At 56.6% G+C, this 11,223-nt stretch overlaps 4 protein-coding genes across 4 annotated transcripts; all 4 read right to left on the reverse strand.

Moving 5' to 3' along the window:
- Nucleotides 1-296: 296 nt before the first annotated feature.
- On the reverse strand, nt 297-945 carry SPSK_03633 (molybdopterin synthase catalytic subunit; the record flags this gene model as incomplete). Its single annotated transcript, XM_016730468.1, has 2 exons — nt 297-712; nt 735-945. The coding sequence occupies 2 exons, from the start codon at nt 943-945 to the stop codon at nt 297-299; spliced, it is 627 nt and encodes a 208-aa protein (XP_016585373.1).
- Nucleotides 946-2,339: 1,394 nt separating this feature from the next.
- Nucleotides 2,340-3,887, reverse strand: SPSK_03304 (uncharacterized protein; the record flags this gene model as incomplete). The annotated part of the gene is made up of 1 exon (XM_016730142.1): nt 2,340-3,887. One exon carries the CDS (start codon nt 3,885-3,887, stop codon nt 2,340-2,342), a length of 1,548 nt encoding a protein of 515 aa, XP_016585374.1.
- A 1,724-nt stretch (nt 3,888-5,611) lies between these two features.
- Nucleotides 5,612-8,627, reverse strand: SPSK_03011 (uncharacterized protein; the record flags this gene model as incomplete). The annotated part of the gene is made up of 2 exons (XM_016729856.1): nt 5,612-8,450; nt 8,596-8,627. 2 exons carry the CDS (start codon nt 8,625-8,627, stop codon nt 5,612-5,614), a joined length of 2,871 nt encoding a protein of 956 aa, XP_016585375.1.
- Nucleotides 8,628-9,089: 462 nt separating this feature from the next.
- SPSK_03175 (uncharacterized protein) lies at nt 9,090-11,050 on the reverse strand (the record flags this gene model as incomplete). Its single annotated transcript, XM_016730016.1, has 5 exons — nt 9,090-9,349; nt 9,375-9,867; nt 9,891-10,655; nt 10,703-10,761; nt 11,014-11,050. 5 exons carry the CDS (start codon nt 11,048-11,050, stop codon nt 9,090-9,092), a joined length of 1,614 nt encoding a protein of 537 aa, XP_016585376.1.
- Between the last annotated feature and the right edge of the window lie 173 nt (nt 11,051-11,223).

The raw sequence follows: 11,223 nt of genomic DNA on the forward strand, positions 1-11,223 counted from the left end.
TAGACACAAAGAGCAGGTCGTGGACTGTGAAGACCGTGGAGATTCTATCGCTCTAAAATTCGCCGCCTTGTCCTCATAGCAATTGCTTCGCATTTTGAAATCAGGCATAAAATGGGGCCCGGCCCGTTTCGTTACCTTGGCTTTCGTGAGATCAATAGCCTGCAGTGTGTTATTTGAATGCCGATTGTTGCACGTACCGCGTCTGTACCATTTGATAACTTTCATTTGTTGATCTCTGCTGATTCCCTCTAAGCCCGGACCAGCCTCCATCTCATTGTCTGCTCTGTTATCCCAACCTAAGCGTTTGTCGACGCTGATTTGGCAATGGTTGGTGCTGCTGATGTCGGGTCGCGGTTTGCCCGCCAGACACTCTCGCCCTCGGCAGGTCCTTGGCCCGTGTTGCCTCCTTGCCCTTCCTGTTCTGCCGCAAACACTTCCTCTTTCCACACCTCCAGCCGCTCCTTGGCCAGCTCCAAGCACGCCTCACCGGCCCGCCACGCCGCCCGCCGGTGCGCCGCCGACACCGCAATCAGGATGCTGTCTTCGCCAATCGGCACAGGACCCAGGCGGTGCACAACTGCGATGCCGATAAGGTCGTGGGCCGCGTACACGTCGCGCGCAATCGACAGCATTGTGCGCAGCGCCCGCGGGCGGTACGAGGCGTAACGGAGTGTCGCCACCGCGCGGTCACCAAAGCTGTCGCGGGTCGAGCCTGGAGAGAGCAAGTCAACAACGGGGAGCGAGACGAGGCAGTGCAGTGAGAACGACGAGAGGGGACGCAATAATACCCGCAAACAAGACGTTGGCGCCGGCTTTGGGGCTTCGTACGCGCTGCAGAACAGAAACGACGTCCAATGGTGCATCTGACAGGGCGACGAAGCAGCCGTCGGCCGCAAGTGCATCTGCGCCAGAAAAGACGTCCTGGACCCCGGCCTCTTGTGCCATGGTGAATAACGGGTATCGTGGTTTCAATGGGATGGTGCTCGGGCGGCAACAACTTGGGCAGAGTCCCACGGACTACTCCGTAACACCTCCTCTGTGGAGTGTGAAGAGCGGTGTTCGCCGTAAGTGGCGCTTGCTCTCTAGCTGGCTGGCGTCACTAATGTCACATGGTAGGTTAGCGTCCTGTCCGTGTTGCGTCCAGTGCGCTAAGGCTGCTCTTGCTAAAAGCGGCGACCGCTCCCTCCCAGCATGTCGTGTTGACTTGGTTTCCCTTTTGAGCAGTTACGTTTAAGTCAACCAGTCCTCCCACAAGTCACTGCAGCATGTCCATCCTCTATGTACGCTTTTTATCTCTCTTCCATCGTTTTCCATATCTCTATGGCAATACAAACGGCTCCCCTTTCCGTAAGCTTTGTAATGCCTTGTAATGCCTTTCCCAGCCGTCTCGGTTGAATTTTCCATTTTCCAGTCGCACTGTTGAAATGGGGAAGGAGTGATGCCAACAGTACCTTCCATATAACACCACGGCAAGCCGTTCTTTCTCTTCGTAGAAAATTTGCCGAGCGGGAGTCAAACTCAAGAAAAAGGCGTGGAAAGAGCGCAGTGTTGGCTCTTGCCGCATCGAGCACCAGCACGCGTCATGTGCGTAAACCAATAAGAAGTCACCCAATCCTTTTCCTCATCCATCGATCTCGAAATGCTAAGCAACTTCTGAGCGATCCAACATCACATTACTGCCTTCATACTCAAAGACTTTCCAAGGCCGTCCTTTCTACAGGTAAGTCATGCATGCTTCACGACTGCACGTCAAGGAGACGCAGCCAGCCTATGACCGGGAGACTGATAGCCACACGCAGACGCAGATACAAGGAGATGGCCTCCGAGCTCCGAGTCAAGTTTTACTGCCGACCAATAGTCCCCAAGGAGAATACCGGGAGCACAGGTAATCGCCGGCCATGCAACGTCGTATTCCTGACAGCAAAATCTTTGTCTTTATGAACACTCTTGGCAGCTATGACTGCCACATGGTTCGTATATGACTCGACGGCAGTGCACAAGCAACCGTTTGCATCAGTCTAACAAAACTCCGCTTTCCTTGTTGCCGTCTTACAGGTACTTGAATTTCTCCGGTCGCCTGCCGGAATCGATCGGCGAGACCTTTAAAATAACCGCCGTCGCTTGATCCAGTCCAAAGCCGATGGCAGTACGTGTATCTTTAATTCCTTCCCTTTCACGATGCTTTCGTGCTCTTCGTGCTCTTGCTGTTCTACAAGGACTTGTAGGTCAAACTGCCTGCATATATACATTTTTTGGCGCTTGGATTGGAGCTACCTTAGTTTCTATATTGTCTCCATGTTCCATGTATCTTTATGCATTGACTTTACTTTACCACACTTCTAAAAGTCTGCCGGCCACCCTTCCCTCTGCAGCGCCCACCGGACCGCCGCACCCACGTCGCCCGTGATGGCCCGGGGACGGTGGCGCAGGTAGTCAGGACTGCTTCCCGCACGCGCCGGGTCGTACACACCCGTCTCTACCAACACCGAGCACCAGTCCGTACCGTGCACACTAGAGAACTGGTTGGCACCCGCAATGTCGCTGTCCGGGTTGTCGCCCACCATATAGACCGTCTTCAGCGGCGCTTCTTTTTGTTGTGCTCCTGTGCCGGCCTTGCCACCGTGTGCCTCCAGCAGCGACGTTCGGTACCGTACAAGGGTCCGTTCCGCGTACCGGTACGTCGCCGCATGCGGCTTGCCCAGCAGCGTCGCCCGCCAGCCCTCGGGCGACAACAGTGGCGGCTGCTTGGGGCTCGCCAGCTGCGACCACACGCCTGCGACAGCCGCTGCAAACGCGCCCTGGCCAAAGCGTGGCAGGTGGTACGTGGTGGCCCACAGCAGGTCCGCATTGGAAAAGAACAGGCGCGTGCCCTTTTCCTCGGCGGGTACGGACTCTGCCGACAAGCTCGCCGGGTCAAACGTGCCCAGGAAGCCGCGCCGCGCCTGCAGCAGGTCCGTCAGGAGCTGAATGTCGAGGGCCCAGTCGCGCGGGTCGTTGAAGACAAAAGCCGCGGCAATGCGCAGGTACTTGCTGTCGTCGAGGTCCGCCAGCGAAAAGGGCTTTGCCTGCGACGCCAATTTGCCGCCCTCAAGCAGCAGCGGTTTCGGCAGCGGCCGCGCTGTCTCGGCGTACACCGATTTGAGCAGCGGCTCGAACGGGTATATGGCCGGGTACGCCGTCAAAATATCGGCCGGCGTCACCACGCTGCGGAAGCCATACTGTTCGGCAATCGTGCGGATGCGCGCGGCGTCCGAGCCCGTCACCAGGATCGTCTGGTCGCGGAGGCCGCCACCACCGCCAACACTGCCACCACTGCCGCCACGTCCGGTGCTTTGCGCGTCCAGCCCCGCCGCGTCGTCCAGCAGCTCTTGGAAAGGAGTATGTGACTGCACAAAGTTGGCCGGTGACAGTACCGGCAGCGGGCCGCCACAGTTTGGGTCGGTGTCGAGGCCCAGCCGCCGCTGCAGGTCTGCCACGCGATCGGCCTCGTAGCGTCCACCGCCGTTGGTCAGCAGAATAAAGGGAATGTTCTGCCGGTGCAAGTATCGGAGCGCCGCGGCTGCGCCCGAGATCGGCTCGTTGACGTGCAGCAGAACACCGTCAATGTCGAATGCAAACGCGAACGGCGGAATCCGGTCCTGGGAGGACGTCGAGGGGGGAAAAGGGAAGGGGGAGGACGTCGCTGGTGTGCTAAATGCCCGTCTTTGCCGCTGCCGCTGAATCGCAGACCAAGACGATCGACTCGTCGCTCTCCGACCGTGACTGAACGCACAACTGCCCAGACGGGTGAGAATGCCGCACAGCTGGTTCTCGGCCGTACTACGCCGCGACGGCACTCGCGAAGCACCTGTCAGCAGTCTGTCCACTAAACGCCTGCTCGACGCCATGGCTGCAGTCCTCGAGGGAAGTGGAGGAACGAGAAAACACTCTTCGGATGCGATTTTTGAGGTGGCTCTCTCCCGGTCTTTGGCCTAATACGCTTGTCGAAGCTGCCAGGCTGTTTAGGTGAGTGCGGACGGGGCTAACGTCTGACGTTTGGCCAGAAGCTATGAATGTGCCCTAGGCTTTATCGGAGCTTCTCCAGCATGCGGCGAAACGGGTCTGTTTGCTTATCGCGAAACGAGAAAGGCGCTGGGAGCAGAGGGTCCGTTCTTTCCCAGGAACTGCCGCGATCTTGCGCATGGGTCTACTGTGCGCAAAGGCCGTGCGGGGTTTTCTGTCAGTGAGTGTAATGATCGCTACCCACTGTTCCGCACCACTCCCTCAATACCTTATTTCTACGCGACAAGAGGAACAGCTCAGTCAAGCTCCTTCCAAAGGACCGCCCTTCTTGACTGAGCATGCTTCTGGCTTTATTAAACAGGAAGGACGCGCTTGGCGCTATATATTTGGAGGCAAGAGTGTGGGGAAACAAGAACTCAATGAGGGGAAGACACCGCCGACACGGGACGTAAGGAACAGTCATATGGAAGGTCCGAGAGGTCGACATCGACATGTTTTCCTGCCTTTTCAAAGCAAATCAATCTTGCTTTGCGTTTCTCCGGTCTATTTGACTTGTTGGACTACCAAATATCACCAAAGTGAGAAGGCTTATCTTGTGCTTTTGCGAAACACTGTCAACATACATTCCAGCGGCAGATCACCGCCAGAGCACAGCCAGTCCACACAGCACGCACATTCCTCATTGAAAGAACAACAAAACAAATTAGACAGACTGTCTCTCATCGCTAAACACATCAAAAGGCAGGCATTCACTTCACTGGCGCTCTTTTTCTACCTAAGTTCTCATTCAACCATGGCACTACATTTACGCGTCCGGACATCGCCAAATCGACACACAACAGCCACATAATTCAACGCCAATGTTGGGTGGAAAACATCACATTGTTAAAGGTCCACTATTGCCACGATGCAGCGTTGGTGGTGGTGGAATATGAGACGGAAACAAGGTAAGTAAAAGACACGAAGTATAGTAACACAAAAGATTGAAGAAATGGCCGACACGAGAAGAGAAAACAAGAGAAGGGACGGAAAGGTCTGAAAGAAAACACAAGATGAGACGGACAAAACTCCTTGGAAATAGGCCACAATCATTGGGCCATCATGCTGATGCCTCTTTCCTTTTTCCCACCCACGAACAAGCAGGTGTCGCTCATTCACGCAAGCAACAACAACAACAACAACAGCTCCAACATAACGAGACAGCTCATCGATGCCCCTTGTGCGGCCCTGCTGCGATGGCAGGAGCGAGGTTCTGGGTATAACTCCAACCCTGGGAAAACGACACGACGAACACATCAAGAGACAAAAGTTCAAAGCTCAAAACGGCAAAACAGAAAACAATATTAGAGAAGCCATCTCGAGCCAAATACAACAACATCCCCCTTTTCCTCTAAGAGGAAAGACCTGAAGAGCGCCAATATGCTATGCAAATATGCAGAGAGATAGAAAGTGGGGAGAGAAAATTTGCGAGGTATATTTGTTGGTGGTCGTTAAACAAGTAATAATTAGGCCACGACGAGGCAAGGCGATCGACGCAAATAAACAACAAATTTCGACGGCGGAGAGTTACGAACCGAGACCAGGACGCAAAAAGATCAGAGCACTGCCATCACTGTCTGTCGCCACGGCTGACCTGGCTGGCAGACGTCCGGCTGCGCTCATCGTCTTCTTCAATCACATCGCTCAGCCGCGTCGGGTGGTGATGGCGGGGAATCGTCTCCCAGCCGGGTCCAGCAAAACCTTGGCCGGAGTAGTCTGCGGGGGCAGGGGCGGTATAATAATGGTGGGAGGCCGATGGCGGATATGTCGATCCAGGGGCGGACAGCGATGACGGCGTTCCATACTGCAGCTCTTCTTCTGCAACCCGACCGTTAGCAAATTCGATCCTTACCATCCACCGTTCGCTCTCAAGATCCCGATTAAGCTTACCTTCATAGGTCTCATCAGACCCTTGCGGCGCTGTGTCCGACTGGCCATGTGGCTGCTGGTAGTATTCAGCACTAGCTGTATCAGGTCCCGCAGCGCTAACCGGCGGCTGGGTGTACACAGGCTGCTGTTGCGGTGACGCTTGGTACCGTTGCTGCGTCTGAGATGGGAGCTGCTCTAGAGCCGACAGTGGCGTTTTCTGCTGCTGTGGTGGGACCTGTTGGGGCGGCGGCGCCTGTTGTTGGTGTTGCTGCTGAGGCACCTGTTGCGGCTGCTGTGGCTGTTGTGGCTGCTGTTGCGGTTGCGGCTGCGGTGGCGGCGGCTGCTGCTGCTCATGACCCGTGGTGCTAGTCTGTTGGCGGAGAGGAAGACCCTGTGTCATAGGCACTACCTGAACACCGCCAACGATCGTCGGCTGCCCCTCTTGCAACGCAATTACACGATCCCTCTCCTCCTGCTCGCGCCGCCCAAGCTCCTCCCATGCTCGCCGCGCCTCATCCTTGGAGATGGCAAGCTCCTTACGCATCTCGGCAAGCTGCTTCTGCATCTTAGAATTTGAGCGTTCGTTCTCGACTGCCTCGCGGATTGCCTCTGCGCGGCCACGGCGCTCTTCTTGGATGGCGGCCTCCAGCATTGCCTGGACCTCGGTGTGGCGCTCCATATCGCCGCGCATCTCGAAAAACCAGCGCTGAAACTTGCGCTCCGAGCTGGCCCGCAAGCGTTGCAATTCCACGACGGCGTGGAAGAGGTTGGCGCCTGCGGCCGACAGATCCGTCACCTGTCGCGCAAGTTGCCGATTCAAAGGATCCTGGTTGATCTCTTCCGACCGCTGCTGCAGCTGGCGGATCCAGAAGCTCGTCAAGCCCTCCCAGTGCGCAGATAGCGCTTCCCACCGCTCAAAAGCATGGGGGAACGAGTTCCGCGGCTGGCCCCTAGCACCGCCAGTTCCTGCATCACCCCCATCAAGCCCGGCCTGCGGCTGCGTTTGGTCCGATGGCCGTGGTGCCGGGTCTGGGATTCCGCTTGCTGAAGGCTGGCGACCACTTGCAGCTAGAGGTGGTGCCGCGGATATTGGGGGTTGGTTGATTGGCTGCTGGGGTATTTGGGTGCTTTGAGGGACGCGCACAGGTCTTGGCTGAGCCTGTTGTTGCTGCTGCGGCGGCTGTTGACGCTGCTGCTGTTGTTGCTGATGCAGCTGCTGTGATGAAATATGAGGTTGTTGTGGTGCCTGTTGCTGCTGGATGGTAGGAGGAGGCGCGAGCTGGCCAGATGTCGCCGCTGCCGTGCGCTCGGCCCGCTGCTGTCTCCGCTGGGTGGCGGGGTCGACTTGTTGCGATGTGGATTGGGAAGCAGGGGCCGGCGCTGCCGATGCTGCAGCTGCCGCCGCTATGGCAGCTGCAGCGCGCTCACGTTCAGCGGCTTGCCGTCTTTGTTCAGCCGCGACTCGAGCATCCTGCTCTGCTTGAGCCCTTTCCATCCGTTCCCGTTCCGCTCGCCGTGCCTCCCGTTCTTGGCGCTCCTGCATGATCATTCTCGGACCTCGAATGTTGCTTCGTGGCGAACTTGTCGGCTGTGGAATAGGAATTTGCGGGCGGGATGTCGGCACCGCATTGCCATTTCCGTTGCCGTTAGAGCCATCACCTTCGACGAGAAGATCCGCCATCTTTGCGGTCTCCTCCTCGTAGTCCTGCGAGAGCTTGTACGGATGGGTGAGACCTTCAATAGCGAATAGGATGGCGTTGTGTGTCCGCTTCGAGATGCGTACGGCCGGGTGGATGTCAGCGCCCGCTTGAAAAGACGCCGAGTTGCCCTCAACGGGATCCGAGGCAGGTCTCGAGGAACGCCCTACGACAGGCGATCGTTTGTCGTACTTACTGTCGTCGTCGTCGTCTTCGTCTTCGTCTTCGTCGTCCTGGCCGTCGCTCAGGTCTTGCGAGGGAGGTCTACGAGTGCTTTGAACCTGATCCTGCTGCTTGACGGGCTCTGCGGTGGAAAAGGCAAGGCGCGGGCTGATTCCAGTCGATACTGCGGCAAGATGGACCCTTCGGGGAGGACTCGACTTGGGAGACTGAGATTGGGTTCGAGACCGGGACTGGCTATCGGCAGGGGACGATATCGACTGCGATCGGGCCTCGCCCGGAGGGGGGCTAGAAACGAAACGCGGTGTACGGCGCAGAGACCGTTGAGAGTTGGGTGTAGATCGTGCTTCACGTTCGGAGAGCGCGGAGCGTGCTGAGGCGGTCGTATGGGTGTGGTATCCCTGGGGTGTATAGGGCCGCTGGAGAGAGGAGCGCCGGCTCTGTTGGCTGTGCTGTGTCTGCCGGCTTTGCGGGCGCTGCTTGGAGGTAGTCGGTGTGTGTTCGTAACGGTCGTAACGGTCGTGAAAGGAAGCGGGGGCGGAGTCACTCAATGTGCCCGAGTCGTGCTGCCCAGCACCAGACAGGTCCGGTACGTGGGCGGGCAAAGCGACAAGAGGCCGCAGTAAGCGCTGCGGTAGCTCAATGACCACAAAGAGCTCCCTCCTCAAGGAAGTGGAGGACAGATCAAATCAAAAACAAGAATGGACAGGACAATGAGAAGCGAAGGTGGCAAGCTGCGAGCGGTTAGATTCTCGGACGACGGAAGACGCAAGAAGGAGACAAAAGGCGAAAGAAGCTGCAGTCCAACGGCGAGAACAGGAAGAGCATCGCGTTGCACATGGAGAATGTTGTCTCCGATGGTAACCAGACGCTATGTCTGAGGGAGCCCGTGAAGGCAACGAAGCACGGCAAAGATGTCGAGTGGCAGCAAAACGTGCAGAGAGGACAGAGAACGAAATAGAGAAGCGAAGGACGGGGTGCATCGAGGCTTGGCGGCAAGGGATGAAGTAAGGTTGGTTCCAACTTACTCTTCAAAACGGACTTGCTGCTCGACGAGACAGTCAAACCAAGGGCCGAAAAAGCGAGAAAGCGACGTGACAATGGCAAAACGAGGCAAAGACAGCAAGCAAAAACGAAAAAAAGACCAGGCCGGCAATCAATTGAGGGCTGGTTGTTGGAAGGGAGGCAACCCTGGAGCAAACAAGACCAAAGTCAGAGACGGGCGTCGACGAGCAGGCGAGCCCAGCGAAAGCAGGACGGGGTGAGCTTTGAGATAATGGCAGACTGGCGTCATTAGCAAAATTAATTGGGGAGGCTGGGAAGAGGTGGCGGGAGAACGCGCGCCCAAAAACGGCCCTGTGCTAGCACGGGACGGACACGATACAGGGGTATGGGTGCGGGAGTGGCAGAGTGGGTAGTGCCAAGTGTGGGTGGAGAGGACAGGAAGTTTTGCAAGCTCACAATAGGCTGTTGCTGCTGGGCCGCCTGGGCTGAGCTGGCCTGGTTGGACCTCTGCGACGTATTGCTATTCCTTGCACACCACCAAGCAAGGGAGCTGCTGACTGTGCCAGATTTGCCAGAACATACCGGAAAAGAGGAGGAAGAAAAAGAACAGCACCGAGAGTCGGCCAATGAAAGAGCTGTGCAAGAGTTTGGAAGAGCTTCGCTGCAATCGGAAATGCACAGCTGGACGTTGGGAATTGGCTCGGCGTGACAGCGAAGTGGACTGCGGCCGCAGGAACGGCGGCCAAGTGTGTGAGGCGAGGGGGAATCGTTTAGAAGCGAGTGGCCAGGTCAAAATGTCGGTCTGGGATCGCGAGGCCGAGAGCAGTGGTAAGGTAAGTCGTCCCAATTCGCAGGGGATGAGGATGCGACTGATGGTAAATGGGGATGGCTGGGAACGGGATCGCGTCTCGTGCTCTCGTCTCGATCTCGGTACGTGGCGTACGTGCAGTGTCCGTCTCGTGGTCAACACCTGCTCGTCCTCCTCGTCCTCCTCGTCCTCCTTGTCCTCCTCCGCCAATTGAGCCCACGCGCAACCGGGTGCGCAACAGCCTCCGCTGATGTTGACCAATGGGGACTAGAGAAACGATGATTGCGCACTGCTGCCCGTGCCAACATGACTTGGAGATGCCAACGGCCGTCGGGGGGAGGGAGGTAGAGAGACGCTTCGACGGGTGTTCGCTGGCGTTGGTTTGCGGTTTGGGGGGGAACACGGGTCTCTTTGTCTCGAGTTGTGAGATGGCTCGGCGACTCGGTCAGCGAGTCTATTGCAGCATTGGCCTCAATGCGCTCGTTGCTGGCGGTTTGTCGATTGCGAAATGCAGCCGGGGCCGTCCGCGGTGTATAGGATGCGCGAGAAAAAGCATAAATACGGAGTATGTCGTTCGTATTGAAACGCGCCACGAGCGTCAATCGGCGTGTTTGCGTTCTGATTAAACGGGAAGGCCGTGGTAAGCAGATTTCAGTAACAAACAACGTATGCGAGAGAGAGGGCGGGACCCGACAAAGACAAAGTGGCAATGTCGACAACGAAAGGTGTCGGCAGCTTTTGTCTCGTTTGCTGTCGTCAATTAAAAGAAATTGCAAAGGCATGCGGGTCAGGTCAGCGATCTGCGTTTCGTCCGAGCTACCAGGGAAGGCTATGTCCTTGTGGACCTGGTTCGGTTCCAGCGGAGAGCTCTCCCTTTTGCATGCGCTGAGGTCGTTCAATGGCAGCCGGTGAGCTTCAGGAGAAGATGAAGGTGACAAGAAGTCGTACAAAAGCAAGACGACCTGTTGTGATGATTGCGAAATAGGAAGAGCGTACACACGGCGCTCTTTCAGGAAGGACCGGGTCAAAGACGCGTCCGGCAGGGGAGGAAGCACCTACGCACGACAGTTGTGCTTTCCTCGTAATTGGCATGCCCAGATACCACGGCAAACGACCACGCCGTGACAGTTTCGCGCCACTGTTCCTTCCTTTCGCGGGCAACTACACAGCGCGCTCTCTTTTCTGGCTCAATTGATAACGGCTCTTCATATTAACTGCCCGTTCAGCCCCTGGAGGCAGGAGCGCGAGACACGCAGCAGGTGGATGCGCGGGAAAGTGCCAGGGACCCAGGTTTATTGCACGGGACGTCTTCTTCTCTGCCGTAGGTAGACAAGCTGTAATCTTTGCCAAAAAGAATAAAAAAAGAATATATCTATATGTAAGAATCGAGACAAGACACACCGTAACACTCACACTCTTTCACAGATTTGTGCCCTCTAGCCTCGTACATCTCGCCCTGCCCTCGCCCGCTCCCGCCGCCGGCGTCCTTTTGTGGTTCTGTGTTTCCTGTTTTTCAGAGCCTTTTCCTTTTTCTGCACTTCTTGTCTAGCATCTAGGGAATTCAATTATCAGCCCCCGACGACATGGTTCGGCATTTTCAGCCCAAAGAATTCAGAGACAAGC

This window comes from Sporothrix schenckii (genome assembly GCF_000961545.1).
Source record: "Sporothrix schenckii 1099-18 chromosome Unknown Cont47, whole genome shotgun sequence".
Lineage (NCBI taxonomy): Eukaryota > Fungi > Ascomycota > Sordariomycetes > Ophiostomatales > Ophiostomataceae > Sporothrix > Sporothrix schenckii.